Source organism: Cheilinus undulatus, linkage group 6, assembly GCF_018320785.1.
Source record: "Cheilinus undulatus linkage group 6, ASM1832078v1, whole genome shotgun sequence".
In the NCBI taxonomy this organism is placed as follows: Eukaryota; Metazoa; Chordata; class Actinopteri; order Labriformes; family Labridae; genus Cheilinus; species Cheilinus undulatus.
The window spans coordinates 42,236,797-42,254,497 of NC_054870.1; the positions used below are offsets into that span (position 1 = coordinate 42,236,797).

The 17,701-nt window shown below is 39.3% G+C and overlaps 1 protein-coding gene across 14 annotated transcripts in view; it reads left to right on the forward strand.

Annotated features, from left to right (window-relative positions):
• LOC121511094 (neurexin-1a) overlaps positions 1–17,701 on the forward strand; it is a 572,512-nt gene that overhangs the window by 481,497 nt on the left and 73,314 nt on the right. For 10 of the 14 annotated variants that reach the window (XM_041789632.1, XM_041789633.1, XM_041789634.1 and 7 more), the window contains 2 exons: positions 3,474–3,563; positions 6,252–6,571. In XM_041789632.1, the coding sequence (XP_041645566.1) occupies positions 3,474–3,563; positions 6,252–6,571 (410 nt within the window). The remainder of the gene's footprint in view (positions 1–3,473; positions 3,564–6,251; positions 6,572–17,701) is intronic. The other 4 variants (XM_041789637.1, XM_041789641.1, XM_041789636.1 and 1 more) reach the window with 1 other exon arrangement.

Genomic DNA, 17,701 nt, shown 5'->3' on the forward strand with positions numbered 1-17,701 from the left:
CTGCCAAGCATGGTGTATGCTGGTGTATGTGGAAATTCCAGGTGAGACATTAATATCGAATCTGCAATGCCTCATTGGTGGCATCCCCATCTGTGAATTCATATTGCAGTACACTGTTGCAGAACTGCAAGAAAGCACAGCTTACTTTGCAAAGCAAATGGACTGATCTGATTCCATGTCTCAAAATGACACCTAAGAAAGACAACTCTGCGGTGGAGGAGGAGTAAGGGGCGATCAGGAAATCTCTCAACTTCATGTTGGATGAATTTAGCTAAGTGGATAAACAACAAGGTATGCTACGTGACCTTAAACAATTGAAAAACCTGATCAAAGAGAAAATGATAAAATAGCTTGGAGCTGAAAATCAAGAACCTTGAGCAAAACACAAAAATGGATAATATAACTATCATTATTATTAACAAATTGGAGACATCACACTAAATCTATGCCAGTGCTATGGCAGGGGGAGGTAAAGCTGGGGAAGATGCCCCAGCAACGGAGCTACAAGCACTGGAACAAGTTATAAAAGTCCCTCTGAGTTACAATGTGAGTATTCAGAGTCACAATATTGCTACCTGTCATGCCCCCTGTTTGTTTTGAAGGTAAATCGATGTATTTCGTTGGGGTTTGATTTCAAATGCTTATCAAAATAACCTCACTAAATGCATGTCTGTCATCAGGCAGATTCATCTTGCGAAGCTCCCATCTGAAAAGATTGTGTCTGGTCTGAGAGCACATAACCAATCTGCATCATTTGAAGAGAATGCCGCGGCAACTATCGGAGTTAAGTTGCACTGGAAGTTGTTATATATAATGGTTTCTGCCTGGGTAGAGATCAGCTCAAATATAGACCTGGTGTAAGGGCAGGTTTTTATCAGACCTGGGCTACATTAATTTATTTACTCTATAAAAAGCATAGAATGGCACTCTTCTCTCAAACCTGCTTGGTCATGAGTTTGCGATAGTCACGCCAAGGCTTGGGGCACCAAACATGCATTTTGACAATACTGTTAAAACCACTCTGTACAATTTACACCTTTGTGATTGTTCAGCATCACCTGCTAAGATAACCAGACGTTGTTACAAAATGTTCCTCTGACAGATATTTAGAGATCTACATCAGATATTGTACACGCTGTCTCTTTGTGGCTTTTTTTCCGATGCAGAATACTTCTTGCTACGTCAATGTTGAGGTAGAAATGTTCCTCTAAATCTCCTTCTCAAGTCTTTGTGCTTCAACCTGGCACAATCAGCCAAATTCCATGAGACAATCTCTGAAACCCTTTTTCTGTGCAGCTGATCCTCCACAGTAATTCAAGCTGATGCGATTAAAAAAATGTCTTTTTATGCGTCTTCTTACCTCTAAGACCTTTCAATGGACCGACTGCGCATTTGTTACAAGGTTACCTCCTCTCCTTCATGTCTCCGTGATCACTTCCCTTCAAAGCTTTTCTTCACCGAATCAGTCTCAGGCACCGGATCTTTTATCTGCCAGAAGTGAATTAATATAGTTGATGGGACAAACACTGTCAATCTGCCGGAAGAATAGAGCTGACTGAATTCAATCTGTGCAGACAATACCAGGGGAGAAGCACTCAGAGACAGTGGCACTTTGCTGAGAGTCTCTGTTCTGGAGAGGTTATTGGCCCTGACAAAAGAGGTGATGCAGAGTTTGCCCTCATTAATGCCAAAGTACCCCTCCAATCATGAAGTGGAGCTTTTCTCTTTGTCCTCACTCTTATTTGGATTTTTCTTTGGAAAACTACTTTTCCATTGACTCCACTGTCATCAGAGTGCACTATTTAAGCCTGGCACACACAAAAAGTGTTTTTTTGAAATCCTAACTGATTTTGAAAATGTGACAGACTCCAGACGTAATAACAAATATTAACGGCTTTAACAGTTCAGTCAGAAAAGTCACTCTTAGAATTACTCAAAACATTTTTCATAGCAGTTGAACATTGTTTGTGTTTGGTGTCTCCTCTGATTATCTGGGCCCACTGTAGGGAGGGGCCCTTGGGAAGCTTGCAATGAAAAGTGTGTTTATATTTATTTTTCTTAGGAACAAGTGTCATTATTGAATCAAAAGCAACTCAATGAACAGGTCACCAGACTTACATTTGTATCAAATAGAGTGAAATAAAATACTTATTGGCCCCTGCTCCTCCCTCAAAAATGTCCAAATGGTATAATCCAGCGCTGGGAAATAATGCAAGTAAATTTAATTTAATCATTGTAAAAATATTGCTCAAAAATCTGGAAATTATAATTCAAAAATACATTTAAATGCAAAGATATTTGTAAAAATGATGCAACATTTGTTGCTTGGCTAGTAGGTTAAGGGCGGCCCTGTGTAATATTCTTTCTAGGGGTCCAAAATCCCTTGCTACGTCCCTGGCAGTAACTCTCTGTTTGAGCTCCCAGTTTCCACGCCTATATCAACAGTTAACTCAGGTCTCTCCTCTTGCTTTCTTCCCACTGAGTCTCCATCTGCAGGAGATGTTCCTCTGTGTACTCCAGCTTGTAAAAAGTATCCCCTCGTATCTGCAGTGAAAGACTTTGTTACCTGAAAAGACATGCCTCAAAACATTTTGTTCACTGACAATGATTGCTGTCAGTTAAATAAGCCAGAGCCCATGTTGTTTTTCTTGCCTGGGGCCTTGTGACTAAAACCAGCCCTGGTTGCTGCCACAAATCGACGAATTGTTTTGGCGTCCATCTAACTTTAGGCTTCATATTCACTATCATTGCCATTGCTGTGTTTTGTTAAGCTCCCTTGGGGTAATTCATAAATTATGAGAGGTCCCAAGGTAATACCAGTCCCGTGCAAATTGTGCTAAACCTCGACTTTTCCCTCTCAAAGCTCTTGTCAAAGCCTTTTTTCATGAATCTTTTACAGTGTATGTATCTACTTTGACATTGTCCTCTGACTTTTTCTCTGAATAGAAGCTCTGAATGTTTACTGTGTTGATTGTTGTATTGCTCTTAGAGGATTTTTCTTGATAATTAGGCTGTGTATAAATGGGGTGGGCATGTATAACAAGTTAAAGTTAAATTGTTCATCTATAAACTATAAAAGGTTGATTTAATAATAAATTTAAATGTTGTTCTTCTGTATAAATGCATATAACTAGAATAAAAGCCATTTAAAAAATAAATGGGGTGGAAAAGGGTGGGAAAGATTTTGTAATGTATATGTATTTGATTTGGGTTGGTTTATAACATAGATCTATTAACCTAGGTGAAACATGAGCGTGCTAGTTGAATTATTTTCAATAATATAGGCCTAAATTGTTGGTTAAAATAAAATAAAGTTTGTTCAGATAATGTTTCAGTAAATATTGTTTTTAAAATATATAAAACGTTTTAAATATTAAAACTTTGTGCAGTTGTTTAGCTCCAGCATTAAGTATTAACATTTAACCTTTGACTTACAGATTGTAACCAATGAAATGTCTCTTTAAACTTTAAAGGCAACAATGATAACGAACGCCTGGCGATTGCTAGACAGCGAATCCCATACCGACTTGGTCGAGTAGTTGACGAATGGCTACTCGACAAAGGTAAAATCACTGATTAAAATTTCAAATAAAATAATTTGAACATAACCAAGTGGTAGAAGTATTCTGTAAATAATAAACATAAAATAAATGTTCAGTTAAACTTAAAAACTAAATGATCTGAACAGTTAAATTAAGTGTTTCATACTTTTCATAATAATGTATTTCTTTGATAAATGTCAGCTGTTTTAATACGTGTTTATTGTCAACTAAAGGTTAAAGGGACTGTAAATAAGAATTTAAATCCTCTTACTGAAGTAATACCAGTATTGTTAAACCCACATAAATGTTGTTGCTGTAAACATCTAAATGTTCAATTTAAAAGTGTAGTCATCACTAGTTGCTAAGTGTTATTTGAGACACTTCTGACACATTTACAGTACAGTACAGTACTGGTTGTGATTAAACTGCTAGAAATGATAAATAGAGATCAATATGAATTGGCATCAGAATTCTGAGTCCCTTTAACAGACATTGTAAATATGTATAGGGCTTAGACCAAGGAACTGTAATATAAAACAAACTGAGTGCATGCTTTGTTTTTTATAGTTCGATAACTAATTCATATTTTTCACTATAAATGTGAAATGAGCCCTATCATTTCTATTCTTTTGTCCGTTTTGTTTCTGTTCTTGGGTTCTTTTCTGTTATATAATGTTATTTTGGTTTTTCATGTACCCAACCATGTCTGTCCTAACTTTGACTTGCCTTGGTTGCTTTTGCTAAAAGGATGAGTAGATCCAAATATCCAGAAGTGTGCCCTGCTTCCAAGGAAAACTTCATTTTCCACAGCTAGTAGCCGTATAAGATTTTTTTTCCTTTCCATACTTGCTGTATATATGATAAGCACATTCAAAGGGAACTGGGAGTTAATATAAACAAAGCATGAAGAAATGCACTCACTGACCACTTTAATAGGTATACCTGTTCACCTGTTCTTTAATGCAAATACCTAATCAGCCAATCACATGGTCTTGACTGGTTTGTAGTTTGCCACATAGGTTGATCCCCCAGACTACTGTTCCAGTGGGATTTTTACAACTATTGCCATGGTTTTCGGGGAACATTCTGTGGACGACAAAATATCCAGTAAGCAGCAGTGCTTTGGGCTGAAGTCGGATAAGAATGACCAGACTGGTTTGAGCTGATAGACAGGCAACAATAAGTCAAAAAACCCACTTGATGAACCTTGAAGCAGATGGACTACCACAGCAGAAGACCACACATTGTGGGTGCCACTTTTGTCAGCCAAGGATCACCCAAGATCATCAAACTGATTTTTTTATCTTAAACAAAGACACCCTGTGTAAATACAAAATGTAGTTTTTAAATGATGATTTCATTCATAAAGGACAAAGTCAACCAACAGGTTAGAAACAAAGTCAATAGCATCTATCAGTCTGGAAAGGGTTCTAAAGCCATTTCTGAGGCTTTGGGACTCTAGTGAACCATGGTGGGAGCCATTATCCACAAATGGAGAAAACCTGAAACAGCAGTGAACCTTCCCAGGACCAACCTGGCGACCAACCAAAATGACTCCAAGAGTGCATGAAGGACTCATCCAGGAGGTCATAGAAAAACAGAACAACATCTAAAGACCTGCAAACCTCACTTTACTCAGTTCAGGTTAGTGTTCATGATTCAACAATAAGAAAGAGACTTGGCAAAAATCACATCCATGGGAGAATCCCAAGGCCAAAACCACTTCTGACCAAAACACTGCTTAACACACAGGCTCACCTCACATTTGCCAGAAGACATCCTGATGATCCTGAAGACTTTTGGGAAAATATTCGGTGGACTGATGAGACAAAAGTTAAACTTTTTGGAAGGTGTGAGTCCCGTTACATCAGGAGTAAAGCTAACACAACATTTCATTAAAGAACATCATACCAACAGTCAAACATGGTGGTGGTTGAGTGATGGTCTGGAGCTGGTTTGCTGGGGCGTGTACAAAATCCAGTACATGACGTCCAGGGCTGACAGTGGAGGTGGCCTTACGGTGGAGTCTGCAACTGAAGAGACCTGTTAGTGGAGTTCTGCAACCAGACCCTTTCCACAATTAAAAGATGTTCAAAGTCACTTAGATCACCTTTACCCTGAAATTTTGATTCTGTTTTGACTTCATCGCATTGTTTGGACCATGTCCATATGCCTTTAGCATTAGTTGCCACCATGGGATTGGCTGATTAGATATTTGCATTAATAAGTATTTGAAAGATATACTTAATGAATTGGTTGGTGTGTTTTTGCCTAGCTTTGTAGTACAGATGTTTCACATATTTTCCCCCCAGGCAATTTCCTGCAAACAGTTTTTCAATTTGTAGATCATTTAATCTTTGACTAGATAAATATTGTTTAATCTACAGCACACACATAACATTACTGTTCTGATTAATCTTTCCTTCTTATTATTTTTAGATTAGCCTGCCCTTTTAGCAAAGCTGCTTTGAGTTTCTTAATCCTATGTTATTATTTCACGTTTCTTTTTTTTCCTTTCTGTAGGCATCTCATCATTATAACTGCAATAAATTACCCGGGTTTGCCTCGACAACCCGTAATTTATTGGACTCATTAGCCGCTGGGCAAATAATCTGTCTTTCTGTCATTCTGTTTTTTTTCCTGTGTGGTAGAAGTGGCTGAATCCACAGTTCAACATTCTTGTATATATGTAACATTGTTTTCCCGCAGGGAGGCAGCTTACAATCTTCAACAGCCAAACCACTATACAGATTGGGGGCTGGGAGCGGGACCGGAGTCGATCGTTTCAGGGACAGCTTTCGGGCCTCTACTATAATGGCTTGAAGGTGTTCAACATGGCCGCCGAAGGAGATCCCAACATTAGGATCCAGGGCAGTGTGCGGCTGGTGGGGGAGTCGCCCTCCTCTATCACGCCGCAGTCGAGCACCACGGCGAACCGCTCGGAGACGTCCACGTCCATCATGGAGATTACTACCACCACGGCGTCCAACCGGCGAGTCAAACAGACGACACCGCGAGAGCCTCAGCAGGTAAGATGGTCTTTAAATGATTCTGTCGTCAGTGGCTATTATTCATGGCATTATTGTCTCCATTTGATCCATTTCAAAGCTCTTACAATGCCCAGCATGCGGTTAAGTACATCCTGGATTAATTTAATACATTATGTAATTATGCTTTTATGAAGTGGGATGCATGCCTGATTCTGAGGCATCAAGTCTTTCTTCTCTTTGAGTCCTCTGACCTAAAAAAATGAAGAAAATAAGAGCATTGTTCCATCAATAGGAGCAGCTCCACTGGCTCACTGTGGAGCATTTCTCTCTGTGCAATCAGATGTGGCCCCGTGCACTGTGTGTCTATGAGTGTGTATTAAAATGATAACCATCGTTGAGGTTCTCCATCATCTTTATCGGTCCTCCATGAGCTGTGCAGCATCTGCAGCAGCATATAACTTCTCAAATGTCACAATGTGTGACTAAACAATGCAACACAAATCCCATCACATGAAATGGGGATCAGATCATGCATGATCAGTCTTCTCTATTAATAGAAAACGGAATTTTCTGGTGAAGATATGTCATTATTCACATGACGGGTCCAGATGTAAACACTGTTTTAAGATACTACAAGCAAAAAGTAAATTTAGCATGAGTGAAAAAGTGCCAATTGACCTAAGTTTCTTCTTTTTAGGTAATGATCTAATTTACAGAAAGCTAGGTTTACTCATTAAAACAATTAAGACCTAATTTTTTCATTCAGTATCTTGAAATAAAATGAAGTGATTGATTTAATGTGAACTATTAAGTGTAAAATTATATTTTTAGATAGATTTGACTTGAGGAGATTTGACTAAAATCTGAGGGTTTTTTTTTCCATGTTTTCTCATGTTTTGTGATGAACCAGGCATCAGCTTTCACTTTTGGCACCACCACACTGTTAATTCTGACAGCAACAGAAGAATAATAGATCTCTTATAATCACTCTTACAATAATTATCTCCAAAAATTTTGAAAAATAAATCCAAATTTATCTAACATTCTTCATAATGGAGATCAACAGTGATTTAATATTTGAGCCTTAATTACTCAGCAACTCAATATGATCAGAGACATGGTTGATATTGATTATGGAGACTCTTACAAACAAACCACAGATATGATAATACATTTTTTAATAAATGTATTGTTGTTACAAATCATCCTACCATGGGGACAGCATAGTGCAGAAAGGCACTGGTACACAGGCTGAACCACTCAAGAATGCCAGGGCCCCAGCAGAGGACACTTCTGTTCAGGCCAGATCGGCTAATCTGGAGAACTGGAAGAATTCCAGGTGGGCCAGGCTGATTTTAGGGCTGGTAGGGGCTGGCGTACAGTAATGGCAAATAGATAATGCAGGTTGGACACGAGCAAGAGCACACATACTTTCCTCACATAACTCCTGTCTTTTCTGCATCTCTCTCTCTTGCTGCATGTCCCACCTCAATCTAACAGCTGACCCATGCACTTGGTCAGGATGGGCTATCGGTGCCCGTCTGACTGGAAACACTCCTGTACAGGGGTGTAATGGCATTTGTATCAATCCCGAACTGTCACAATTCAGGGGTCTTGTGGTGCAAGAAGTCACAAGAAGAATCATCACCAAAAAAACAGCAGATGAATGTCGCAGGTATTGCCAATCAGCTGCCAATCTGAGAGGCAGGATTGTTCCTAAGTGTTGGCTGGCTGCTATGCACCTCTGCAGTTTAAAAATCATAGTTCAGATGTTCTTGCTATCTGTCGGTGATGTCAGTAGAACATTTTTGGTATAAAGGATGTTTCAAGGGCTTCTTTCTCACAGGCAAATCCAAAGAAGAAACTGTAGCACATGAGCCACTTTTGTACAATTAAATCAGGTGCAAAGGACTACTATTACTGGATCTTCATCAGAGTCAAACAGTAGCGGTGCAATTGAAATACCCTCCTCATTACAGAGTGTCAACCCTGATTGGTTGAATGGGCACATAGGCCTTTCAGACTGGCAGGGCTTCGTAGCGGTTCTGGTTCCTGAACCTAATTTTCAAATGGCTGGAAGAGAGAGTTATTTGCTAAACTTGCAGAAGAGATGGCGAAGGCTAGGTTCACCCCAACCCCAGACCAAATAATAATTAAGCTCAAGAAAATGAAGGAGTACAACAACAAGAAGGACTTGGGAAAAAGTGGAACCGTTTTGTTGGTGTTGTTTACTTCTGCCAGAGTAACGCGGAGTAACCTCCTCCCACTTTGGTTCCGCTTATACTGGTGTGAACACAGGCTGGTTCGCCAGAAGGCACCAAGGTTCTGTGACTCCAGAATGGAGCCAGAGCCAGAACCGTATCTGTCAGAAGGCACTAACAGTGACTCAATACTGTGACAGCACTCATATCTAGCTCTCTAACAGGGTTTAAACTTTGTAATGAGGAGAGTATTTCAGTTTTTCAAAACAGCAGCACTACTGTTGGACTCTGATGAAGAAAAGGTGTGCATTGAAATGTTAGTCCTTTGCTCCTGATTAAATTGCATTAAAGTGACTAGTGTGGGGGCACAGATGGCCTAGTGGTTTGGGGCGTGCCCCATGTACACAGGAGCCCTAGGTTCAGGTTCAGCCTGTGGCTGCTTTCCCACATATCTCTGCCCCACTTTCTCACCCCTGTTTTCAGCTCTATCCACTCACTTCCTCTTGAATAAAGGCATAACAAGACCAAAAATATAGCTTTAAAAGTGACTTGTGTGCTTCAGGTTCTTCTTTGGATTTGCCTGTGAGAAAGAATCCTTTGAAACATCCTTTTTATGTTATTGGTCTTTTCTGAGAGCACTGACCTCCACCTGTGGAGGAGCCGAAGCGCAAGAAACTCCTTCCTCATCTTCGGTATATCTTTGGATGATTCTGATTTTGGTTTCTTTCTTGGTCCAACCCGCCTATAAGAATTTTGGCTAATGCCATTTTTGTTTGCAAAAGTATCCAATTTGTCACCAAAAACCAAAATAACATCTCTTTTATTTTATTTATTTATTTATTTATTTTTTTTTTTTTTTGTGGAAATTGATTTCATGCTACGTTGATTTCACATCTTGAGAATATTTGAACAGCTGTTTATTTAATGACATTGAAGCACAGTTATGTTGTAGCAGTGATTAAGTCAACCTGCCACAGTGGCTAGTTGGAGCCACTGTGTTGTCACAGGTAAAATTCACCTGCATTTTGTGCGTTTGTGGGTGTTATGTCAAGCCCTGGTCAGAACTGGTGGACACTTCAGTGTGGGCCAAGGTAAGTGTGAACTGCTGTCTAAAAAGCACCTTGAGTTGTAAGGTGATTAGACAGGCTTTACATTCATTCACCATTTACCAAACATGCTTGTGGTCCTTAATCCTTATCTGATGCGTGGTAGCACTTTCCTAGAAATCTTGGCTTGATTTCTTCAGTAATGGCTTCTTTACATGAAAAGAAACCACAAGGCAATGCCTGAATAGAGGCAAGTAAGATATCTCCTCATAGATACAATACAGGGGAATCAAAGGGGACATGGAGGCTCATGACAAGCCAAAATGTGTGTCATAATTGGGAATATTCTCCAAGCCGGTTACAAGAAAAGCACACACAGTGGTTTAAAATAAGCAGAATAGTCGACTGAAACCACCCTTTCATCAGGTATTAATCAGCTTTTACAAATATAGTTTAAAATCATCTTGGATTTACTCATTTTGGATTAATCGGATTGGGGAAAGGAAGATTATGGCATCTCCATGAGGGGCTGGGTTTAACTTCAAAATGAGAAATGTGCACCCAATTCAAATGATATGATTTAAATTCTTCTGTCTTTATTGTTTCATAAGGCAACATTTAATACATCTCAGTCCATCAGAGGGATTTAATGCTTCAGATTCCTTAGTGTGATGTCGTGTCGTTCATCCTCATTGTCCAGGAGAACTGAAATGTTCTTGACCTATTTAAATATTTAATTTCAACCAAAGCTCTTTCTGTCTTCTTCATTTCAAAAGAAAGTGCTAAAAAGCCTTGAACCACAGCTGTAAGTCTACCTCTAAAGACAAATTCAGCTTTTATCAAGAGCTGTTTAAAAAGATCAACTATTCTCGAATCAAAACCAAATGTCAAGTATTTTCTTTCAGTTTAGTTGACTGTTCAAGCTACAGCTCCTGTTATAAAATGACAAACTCCCACAGAAAATTTGCACCTCAATTTCAGCTTTGCGGCAGCAAAGACCCTGCATAACTCTCCATCTCTCTCTGTTTCTCTGACCTGCAACCATCCAAACAGTTTGTGTAAGGGTGCGCACATGCTGACAAATAATACAATCATAAATATTGATCCAGTGGAATGGTTTTCTCTCAGACTCAGCAGGGCTCCTGGACTGTTGCAGGAGCATGTAATGTGGTAGAAATATCAGACAATAGACTATAATTATATCCCAGCTCCATGCGGTGTAATAAATTGCCACAAAGGATCCAGGAGATTGGCAGAAAGGAACACGCTTGATAAGATGGATGCTCATCTTTTTCGGAGCTGAACACATGAAGGATATAAATGACCACGTCGGTTTATAAAGGAACTGTATTACAGAGATAGTTATTCGTTTACATGTTTTCTGCTTTAGTAGTGGGAAATCATTATGGCTTTATGCTCATCAGATATACTATATGGACTAAAGTATTCAGACGCCTGACCATGGCACCAACAGGGACAGTGACGACATTGTATTCAAATACATGTACTTCCCCTTCTGCAGCTATAACAACTTTCACTCTTCTTGTAAGCTTTCCACAAGATTTCAGAGTGTTTCTATGGGAATTTGTGTCCATTCATTCTGTAGAGCATTTATGAGGATCAGGGTCTGTGTGGGCTAATCAGGTTCTACACCAAACTCATCGTACCGTGTCTTTATAGTCCTTGCTTTTTGCACTGAGGCACAGTCATGTTGGAACAGAAAAGTGGTGCCACAGAGTGGGAAGCATAACATTGTCCAAAATGTCTTGGTCTGCTGAAGCATTAAGACTGGCCTTCACTGGAGATAGGGGTCCTAGCCCAAACCCTGGAAAAACAGCCCTGTACCATTGGAATTAGACTTGGTGATGTGAGACCTGCATGCAGCTGCTCCACTCCATGAAGTTCCCGCCATAATTGCTTTTGTGCTCACATTTATGCCAGTGGAAGTTTGGAAATCTTCAACTATGGAATCAGCAGAGTGCTGGTGACTTTAAGCACCTGTGTCCATAGCTGGCATTTTTAGTGCTGGCAGCGCCTGTAACCTCATTTTCAGAGCACTTCTCACCAGCATTCCTTGTTACTACATCACCAAAATAACTTTTCTCAGTAGAATCTATACCATTGTTTTGAAATGACCATGTGCTTCACATTTCAATAATTTAAGGAAATGTCCCACAGAAAACATTAAGACTATGTGAAGGAATCCTTTCTTGACACAGGCAGCAGCTGCAGACCTAAAAAACTTTACCCTCAAAAAAGACAAATCAGATGGGTTTCTATTCCGCTATTGTCAGGAGTCCCGCCCCTTCTTGGTTTTGATTGGCATGTAAGGGAGAAAGGACACTGACAAGCGCAGCACTGTTCAAAAAGCTGAATGGTTAAGCGTGCTGTCAAAAACAGCTGATGCTTAGAGGTGGATAACATTGCAGTATGACAACTGTAGCATTGCTTCACATCTATAAAAAATAGTTTTGTTAGTTATTTAGGTAAGAAACACTTGTTGAGAATATCACTAAAATCAGTAGAGAAACAGATGTACTTTGACTTTGTGTTGGCGGTGTCCTTTAAACTGACCTACAAAGGCTTTTGTAAAAATGTGGGTAGTTAAGACTAACTGTGATGGTTACTGTGTTATCTTATGCACTCACACAGAATAAAAAGGTCATCGAATTAAAGAGTTGCTCAGTGATGTGGGGGAAAGATGAATGAGGCATGCAAAAACGTGTGCATCGGGAGTTGTCAATGTGTTGGGTCTGATCTGACGTGACGACCTTCCCGTGGAGAGCTCCTGCAGTATAGAACGTTACTGTCTCAGGACACTACACTCACAAAGACATCGTGTCTGGCCTGTGTAAAAAGAGATGGTGCATTCACTGTCCTTTCCTCTGAATAGTCAGCGTTTTAATCATTGTCCAGCTGTTCCATCTCTCCTCTGATGGCCACTGCAATTCAGCGAATGCTTTTATATCCTGAGAGCCTTGCATTACTGGGACACATACATTTTTAGTGAGGCTGGCCTCAGTGGAAATGGAATGGCTAATGCTGCATGGAGGTTGGCAATATCAGGCTATAAGCATTGAAGCTGGATGACAAGAGTGCTCCAGAAACGTACACCAGGATGTCAGAAAGTGCAGTTTGATCATAGTCGTAGAATACAGTATAGCTGGTATCTTTTATGGGCCAGGGAAGGATTGCAGACAACACTGTGGTTAAACTAAACATGCATAAATCTTTAAGTCTAGTTAATGGCACTTGATGTAGGAGTCACTTTCTTTTAATATTAAAGCAGGTACATTTACTTTTGATATTAACAATAGATGACTTTGAAATGTAAAAGGCTTCAGCCAAAGTGACTCACCCACAGAGAAAATGTCCACCAACCCCACAGTCCCCTGTCACTCTATGGAGATAATAGCAGCTTTCAGCAAAATGTTGGGGTTTTAAAGGTGCAATTCCCCTGCTTTTATTCAGTTAGAAATACTCTCCTGCAAAAATGTCATCAGATAATTACATGCACATAAAACTAGGTGCAAAGTATGATAACATGAATACCTCAAGTTTCCAGGGAGAGAACTAAATAATGATAGAAAACTATATTCACATATGAAATCCAAACTTCCTTTTACATGAGTGAAAAAAAAACTTCATTAATGGGTCCAGAGAGCCAATGCAAGACGGCTCCAAACAGCTCCTCACTTATTGTAATCTTGCATTATTGGCAAGTCCCGTTGCCAATGTCATTGTACCTGGCACCGAAACAATAAAGATATTTTATATTTATGCCAAATACAGAAGAATCTTCCAGTAGTAAAATATGCAACAAGCTGCAGCATTAATTGTTTTCCCCACATAATTTAAGGGTATATAAAAAGCTGGGTAAGCATCTGTTAATCCATTATTTATCAGTCTGACATTTTTCTAAATTGGTTTGTAGCATCTATGTTACATCTATATTACAGTTTGTTTACCCTGGAGAGATGAGGATCCAGACATGAAAGATATATCGCAGACAATCTGAACGAGAGCAGATTTCCTCCTGTACTTTGAAGAGCTTATCGAATAAAGAGCCAGCATTCCCATCTCTGTCACAGGTATTTTAATTCTAAGTTTAGGGCTGTCAAATGATTACATTTTTTAAATTCCAATTAACCTTGGAAATTCAGTTTTCAATCCAATTAATTTCTCCGTTCTGAAATTTCCAATTTGCATTTAAACAGTTGACTTCTTGTTTGGATACAGACCTGCTTTTATTTTGAAAGAAAACAAAGAACTTCGGGTTGGTTAGAGGATTATTAGCTAAACCACAGAAAAAGGAACTTGTCATTGATTTAAAGGGAAATAAGGCAAAGGTAAATGTGTATTGCAAGGTGCAGATGACTTTTGACTTGTCCACTGTGAGTTTTTATAGTGCAATGAAGCATTAAGGAGCAGAGATGGACTTATATACTGCAGTGGCTTAAACAAAGTTTGCTAAAAGAGACAATAATGCATGTGATTAATGTGCATATGATTGCATTCAAAATAAAAGTGCAATAATTCTGGACCTTGAATAAAGGTGATTTATGGATTAACTCTTGCACCCCTTTCTAAAATGCTGCTTGACCAAGGCTAATTGTAGTTACTTACTTCCAGAGTGCCACTGGAATGAAAACTATTGATAGATAAAACAATCTGTTTGTTATTCATAGATCTGAAGCAACTGGTAGAATTAAGATAAAATCAAATAATTTATAATGTTATAAGATTTTATGAGAGTAAATATTCCAAAGCTTTGAAGATGCAACAAGTGTTGAGATAGCAGTTGTAGGTTCACAACTTCTTTAAACTAAATAATTAAATATATTTAACTGTGACAATATGCCCCCTGTGTTTCTGTGTAGCAAAAAATATCAATGTCATTTAGGCTGTAAATGCTCATATCATTGCCAAACTAATGTTTAGTATATTAGTTTAAGGCACTGATGTTGGATGAGAAGGCCTGGCTCACAATCTCTGTTCCAGTTCATCCCAAAGGTGCTTGATGTTCAGAATTCTGTGTGGGCTAGTCAAGTTCTTCCACACCAAACTCACCAAACATGTCCTTATAGTCTTTGCTTTGTGCACTGGAGCACAGCCATGTTGGAATGGAAAAGACCCTTACCCAAGCTATTGCAACAAATTTGGAAGCATAGCATTGTCCAAATGTCTTGGTATCCCATTATCCTTCCTCCACCAAACTTCACAGTTGGCACAATGCAGTCAGACAGGTAACGTTCTCCCATCATTTACCAAGGAACATTGCATGCCTATACGGAAGTTTTACTATAGAGTCATAGTAATAAATACTACTGTTGATTCATCCAGGCTGATTCAGGAATGATCAGGAGTTTTGTGCCAGCTTAATTCAGGTTACTGTTTTATAGCAGGCCAGTATAATCTTTCAGAGATACTAAAGCTCTGTTGATTAAAGCTTTGTCGTCTTGTACAGACTAGCTTCTGTCCTAGAGGGTAAAGTCAGCCCTGGTTATCATTAGTGTAATGATTTTGAACGGCTCTAGAGGGACTCAGCCTTCTCAGGTGCCCCATAAAAAAGTTCTCTGAATGCCTGACTGGGGTTATGTTGTTATCGAATACCGTGGGCCTTGGCTTATGGGGAACATTACATTAATGTCATTCTTCTCAAACCACTGGGTGTCCACTCATGCTTTATTAACAGGAATATTATCATCTTAGAGCTCACTGGCTTAATCAGGAAAGACATGCACCATGGGAAAAAAGCTGATGAGTCAGGATTGTTATTTTAATAGTGATTAGAGTTTTTCCTTTTGCTTGAGGGATAATTAGATTGATTTGATTCCAGGACTTCCAGCCCACTCAGAGGAGAGTAGTGAGCCCTGGTGTTGATTTAACCCTTGTTTGGTTCACATCAGGAGGTTTCATGTTGAGTTTCTACCCTTGGCTCTTTTATGTCAAGTATTCTCTGCGGCAGCTTTTTCTGCTGTGTGCTTCCTGCTCTGTGCGGGGGAGTTCGCTTACTGTATGGGCCTCACTGTCATGTCTTAATGAAGAGTGTGGTCTCTGTAGCAGGGCCTGGTCACATCCAATTAGACCAGAATGCACTTGGGTATGCAGTCAGGAACAAAGGCGCACCCTCTGTTCAAATACTGTAAGGAGTTGAACTAATTTGCCATTTCTGTTACTGTTTTGAAGACTGATTTCTCACAGATGGACTACAATTGAAAGCTTATCGTGTTAATGCTAGTACATAATTGTTTTTACCATTAGTTGGATAACAGATATGGCACACAATGATAGCAGTAATTTTAATTTTTGAAAGTATCTATTTTACTTTGCATTATTAGGCAACCAAGTTTGTTTAATTTTTTTTTTTTTTTTTTTTTTTTTTTTTTTACCCTAACAGGACCAATCAGGAGAAAGAGGCAGTACTTTCATGCACGGCGGAGTCGTGACATAACTAAGCAGCGACAAGAGGTCGGTGCAATTATGGTAGAAGACATTAGCGTGGATGCTGCTCAGTGTCAGTTTTATCAGAACTTGTTGACATTTCTTTGTTAAAAGAAGAGCAAAGAACAGCAGTGAGTTGTTTCTTTTCAAAAACAACAAAGTCGTGTACTGACATGTCTACAGTCGCCATGGTTCACAATATGCAGTTCTCTGTGGAGTTTACTCCTCAGTAGTGGCTACGACATCACGTGTTTTGTTGCTCTGATTGGCCGGTAAAGATGTGACAGAACATTCATTCAATCACCCTCTGAGTTTTCTTTCAAAGGCTCTGCCCTTTCCCAAACACCTTCTATGGGAGGTTTTCCAGATGGTTGTGTGAAACAAATACCTTTGGCGTGTCAGGTTAGGTATAACCATGAAATAAAACTGTTTTGTGCCTATAAATTATATTCAAAAATAAGTGAAATTTTGCCTTCTTCAAATTGACTTGCTCTCTAAAGTTACTTGTTTTGCTCTCCATCAGTTAAAGAGAAGATTTGGTACCCAGCGAGTGAATGGTGTTGAAATGGTGCTGAGGCACAATGGTGTGTCTCGAGACATATGACAGGCGAATTTTTACAACCAAATATATTTACTACAACTAAACAGCAACTGAAGACACTGACACACTTGTCTGAGAGGCTATTTTGCATTGATGTGAACACAGCCTTGAGATTTTGGCTTGATCGTACTCTGTATTTCCAACAGTATTTGGATGCCTAACCATTACACCAACAGGGACTCGCATCACCAAGAAGTGACTTGGTGATGTGAGGCACGCATGCAGCTACTCAGCCATGGAAACCCATTCCATGAGGCTTCTGCCACAACGTTTTTGTGCTCACATTAATGTCAGTGAAAGTTCCAGAACTCTTCAGTTAGGGAGTCAGCAGAGTTCTGGCAACTTTTACGCTGTCATTGATCCTGCTCTGTGATTTAATACAGGTGTCTGCTTTATGGCTGAGTTGCTGTTTTTCCTAAACACTTCTACTTTCTAGTAACCTCACTTACAGTTGACTGTGGAATATCCGGTAGCGATGATATTTCACAAATCGTCTCATTACAAAGGTGGCATCCATCAGAGTAGAAAGCTTAAAGTCACTGAGCTTTTCAGAACGCACTGTTTAGTATCATCAAACATTTTCAAATGGAGACTGCATGGCTAGGTGATGATTTTATGCACCTGTGGCAACAAGTCTGATTGAAACACCTGATTTCAGTAATTAACAGGTGTGGCCAAAACTTTTGTCCATATCATGCCCTTCTTTGAAATGTCCAGTTGTGTACAATACAAACTACCAGGCAACACAGTAATGGCAGCACTATCATCTAATGAGGATTTAATATCAGAGTAATGGTCCTGTAGCTCTTCATTATCCGTCTCAATGTTCTCCAAATGTTTGTTTGTTGAACATGTGTGATAACTGATGTTGTTTTAA